General features: G+C 23.4%; 1 protein-coding gene across 1 annotated transcript; it reads right to left on the reverse strand.

Annotated features, from left to right (window-relative positions):
* Positions 1 to 580: 580 nt before the first annotated feature.
* On the reverse strand, positions 581 to 2,996 carry LOC145846743 (pendrin-like; the record flags this gene model as incomplete). The annotated part of the gene is made up of 5 exons (XM_082953363.1): positions 2,855 to 2,996; positions 2,094 to 2,242; positions 1,030 to 1,151; positions 864 to 974; positions 581 to 697 (listed from the first exon to the last, which is right to left on the reverse strand). Coding segments are annotated over exons 1-5 (508 nt in total), but the record flags the coding sequence as incomplete, so codon positions are not given.
* Between the last annotated feature and the right edge of the window lie 1,171 nt (positions 2,997 to 4,167).

Raw genomic sequence — 4,167 nt, forward strand, 5'->3', positions numbered from 1 at the left:
CAAGTAAAAAAAAGTTTGTGTTTCTAAGGGAGTACATAAAAATTTTATGTTATATATATGTGTAGATTTATAAACCTGATTTTTATCAGTTTATATCACTTTTTGCCAGTATTATTTAATATTTTATTATTTTTTTGTATCATTTCTATTTATTAATTTTTTAAACCTCAAAAGTTTTTTTGTTTTGAAGTTTTGTAATTTATTTCTATTACTCGATAAATTTAGTTGTTTTATTTTTGCAGCTCAACTGTTTGAAAACTTGTCTTTATGTTGAGACTTCGTAACAAATAAAGTATTTAAAAATTAAACTCATAATGATCAATTTTGTATTGATATCTTACTTTATATAAAACTAATGTTATAGTTTTACTTTTTAGCTTTAGTACTTTTTAGTTAATTTTATAGGTTAACAAATATTATGTTTGATTTAGTTCTTCCTCTAAAAAGGCATTAAGTATTTTAAATATCTAAAAATTTATAAACTTTATTTTATTATTTATAAGAAAAGAATTAAAGATAACTTAGAAAATATGTATACGTTTTCAATGTGTCAAAATTGAAACAAGTTAATGATAACTACCTGTATCTACTTCTACAGTTGCAGACCTTTTAGAAAAGACACTTTTACTTTCAAAAGATGACCCGGCATAATCTGAAGCTAACGAATGCAGCATAAAGCAAATGATAACATTTGTACCTTAAAAATCATACGTTTGATATTTTAATGCAATAGTACAACTGTTCAAAGCTGATACTAAAAAATCTAAATTTTATTGTTATTCAAAATTAACTTATGACTGATGCAACTGAAAATTTTGTTGCTAAATCAATTAAATAAAAAAGTTTATTTTTCTACGACTTACCAATAGACGAGTGCTTAGAGCTAGAAAAAACGATCCAAAAAAGAACCGGAAACAAACAGGAATACAAACCGTTGTTGAAGCTTATTCCAACCAGCAGCGCGCACGCCAATGCTGTTATATAAAATCATTAATGTTCATAATTCGAAACTTCGTTTATGTAACATACCTTCGTGGCACCTTATTAATCCGGTTATAGTTCCTGAGAACAAATCTCCCTTTAAATAATTCAGCTTGTATTTAGTTATCCAGTTCAAAATTGGTACGTATTTTTTAGTAAAAATCCATATTCTAAAAAAAAATGGATCATTAAAAAATGTTAGGAAATCAAAAATAAACAGAGATAAAAACAATCGGTAACTTTTAAAACACGTTAAAGTTTTAATTTACTTTATTTTGAAATTTTTAGTTTTTAGTTTGTAATAGAATAAATGAATAGTTAAAGTATTTTTATAGTTTAAAATTGTTTTTAATTGTTACTTCTAAGTAAAAGCGATTTTGGAAAAAGTATTTTTTAAACAAAATAATAGTTTTTACCTATATAAATAACAATCAATGTTTTTCAATAATAGTTTTAATACACTTTCACTGCAACTCATCATAAATTTTCTGCAGACATTTGAAGTAATGCAATAGACTTCTAAAAACAATAAACTAATAATCTAAAAACAATAAAATTATGAAAGCTACTTATGTAATCTCAACATTTTTAAATAAGCCAGAATTGTGTAAGCAGAAAGAGTTTGACTATAAGGTTTCCTTATTTGTTAAAAAATGTCATTGGTTAATTTGTTTAAAAGTTTCCTTGGTTATTTTATTTACTTAAAAGTGTCTTTGTTTGTGTTAAACATTTTGTTTTGTTTTGTAATTTAAAATGCTTGTCTTTTGCTTTATTACTATTTAACATTAATTGCTTTTTGTTGATTGGTTTTCTACAGCAATCTAAATACTTAATAAGTTTTCTAAAGTTTATTGTTTTTAGTTAAAAAGCTATTGTTTTACTTTAAATGTCTGCAGTAAGTTTCTGATGATTTGCAGTGAAAGTATATTGAAACTTTAAAAAAAAAACATTGATTGTTGTTTATATAGGTTAAAACTATAGTAGACTTATGTTTTTAATGTTACAAAAAATAATAAATTAGTAAGTAAAATAAGTAGTGCTAAAGTACACAAATGATTAAAAGAAATCTAGTTTAATAAATTAAAATAGATATCTAAGTTCTACTAACTAACTGATTAAAACTCCTTAAATTACTCAAGATAGAAAGAACCAGTAATTGTAGAGAGCTTTCATCGCTGTTTGTTCTGTACTTTTGGTCAAATTTAAACCGGTTGTATACTTTTCGTTTAACATTGAGCTTTCCTTTAATTAAAGCGGTGTGCTGTAAATTCAGGTATGTTTAATTTTTATAAATACTGTTTATAAAGTATTAATTCGTATGTTGTGTCATTTTATACTGACTAAAAAAATTAATTGCAAAAGTTGTTAACAAAAACTATGTATCAACGCAAAAGAATAAAGTTAAATAAAGAAAGTTAATTAAGTTTTAGACCTAAAATTAAAGAAGTTTTTATATTTTTATAATCTAGCATTAGAACTAAAGTTTTGTACTTTTTCATGTAAATTACAATCTAAAGAAATATCGATGAATAGAAACAGCAACGTTATTTGCATTAAAATCTTTTAATTAACCGACATAGATAAATTTCTAAAATTTGTAAAGTGCAGTATCTTAAGTTGCAAAGGTTATCAAAAGAGAGTTAAATAGTAAACAGAAAATAATAAAGTAAAATAGTATTAGTTATTTTTAGAGTACTAGTTAAAAAATTTAAAAAGTATCTTTAAAAATGAAAATAATTATTCTTGAAGCTTTATTTAATAATGTTTATTTTTAGTTTTACATCATTTTTAAATAAAATCTGTTCAAGAGTTTGTGAGCGAAGAATAAGACTTTGTAAAAATACTTTGTAAAACAAAAAAAAAAGCAACTTACCGAAACCATTTTCAGTCTGAACTGGTATCGCCTCTGTTTATCGTAGTGTATTTGGAAATGGTTAAAACCAAAGACTTTAAATTACTATTAAAAATGAGAGAATAGTAAAAGAAAGAATTAAGGTTCTAGTGGAAAGTGCAAAACATTGTATTTTTTTACTAGTTTTCGTTTTATACGTTTCAATTAGAAACTATATTTGTTGTCGAAATAGTTTATACTGTTTAATACGTCACTACACTGGCCACACTTGAAAACAAACACAATCTTATATTTCAATAAGTTAAACAGGTTTACTTCCGGCGAAATGTTCGTAGATGCGGTTAAATGGTCAACTTGTTTTTCTACATATTTTTATTCCAAGTAAACAAATGATTAATTTTTAATCAAATCTCGACAATACTAACGTGAGCAACACAATTTTGCACCTCAGGCAGCATATGATAGGCGAATAGAGTGATTTCATCACTAGCTTAAATGCAAAACTAAAAGTTAGACCTGGAAAAAGTTACTAAAAGCACGGAAAGTTTTAATAAATTTTTACGTAGAATGTATAGTCCAATTTATGATTTAAATAGCTTATTAAAATATAAAATATGAAAATGTTATTTTCTTGCGATTTCAACTTTAAATATAAAACTTTAAACCAGATAAACTATGTTTTTTTCTAATTGATTTATTACTTTTTTATTTTAAATTTTATTAAAAAAACTAATCAGTAATAAATATAAAGTGTTCTAGTTTAGTAGGATGTTTAAAATAAAATACATACTTAATTATTGATGTTCTAAAATGTTTTGTTTAATAACATCTATACATATTTCAATATATCTATAAATTTACTTAAAATTCTTGTTAATTTTTAAATTTGTGTGAATACTATTTATATATATAATATTTATAGTTTAAACGATGAACTATAAAATTTATTATATAATTAGAGTCAACAATTATTAATAAAAAAACTGTGGTTTAAACCGTTTTTTTAATTAAACAAGATTTGAGACTTACTGCAAAGTTTATTTTTTTGAGTATTTTGTTAAATGATAACAAAAAGTTGTTAAAGGTAATTATCTGTGTTTAAAAACTAAGCTGATATTTGTACTGTAAAGATAATTTATAATTTAAGAATATAAGTAAAGTACAAATTTATGCAATTTCAAGTTTATTCTTAAACTAAAACTTTCTTTAAATAAAGTGAGCAATAAAATTATATCAGCATTTTAATCCAAGTTAGGCTTGAAAAAGTTGAGTTTATGTTTTGTAGAATGTTAATATAAAAATTGTTCTATTAATTAATACAAATATGTATCTAG

Source organism: Thalia democratica, unplaced genomic scaffold, assembly GCF_965202585.1.
Source record: "Thalia democratica unplaced genomic scaffold, ktThaDemo2.hap1.1 HAP1_SCAFFOLD_597, whole genome shotgun sequence".
Taxonomy (NCBI): Eukaryota; Metazoa; Chordata; class Thaliacea; order Salpida; family Salpidae; genus Thalia; species Thalia democratica.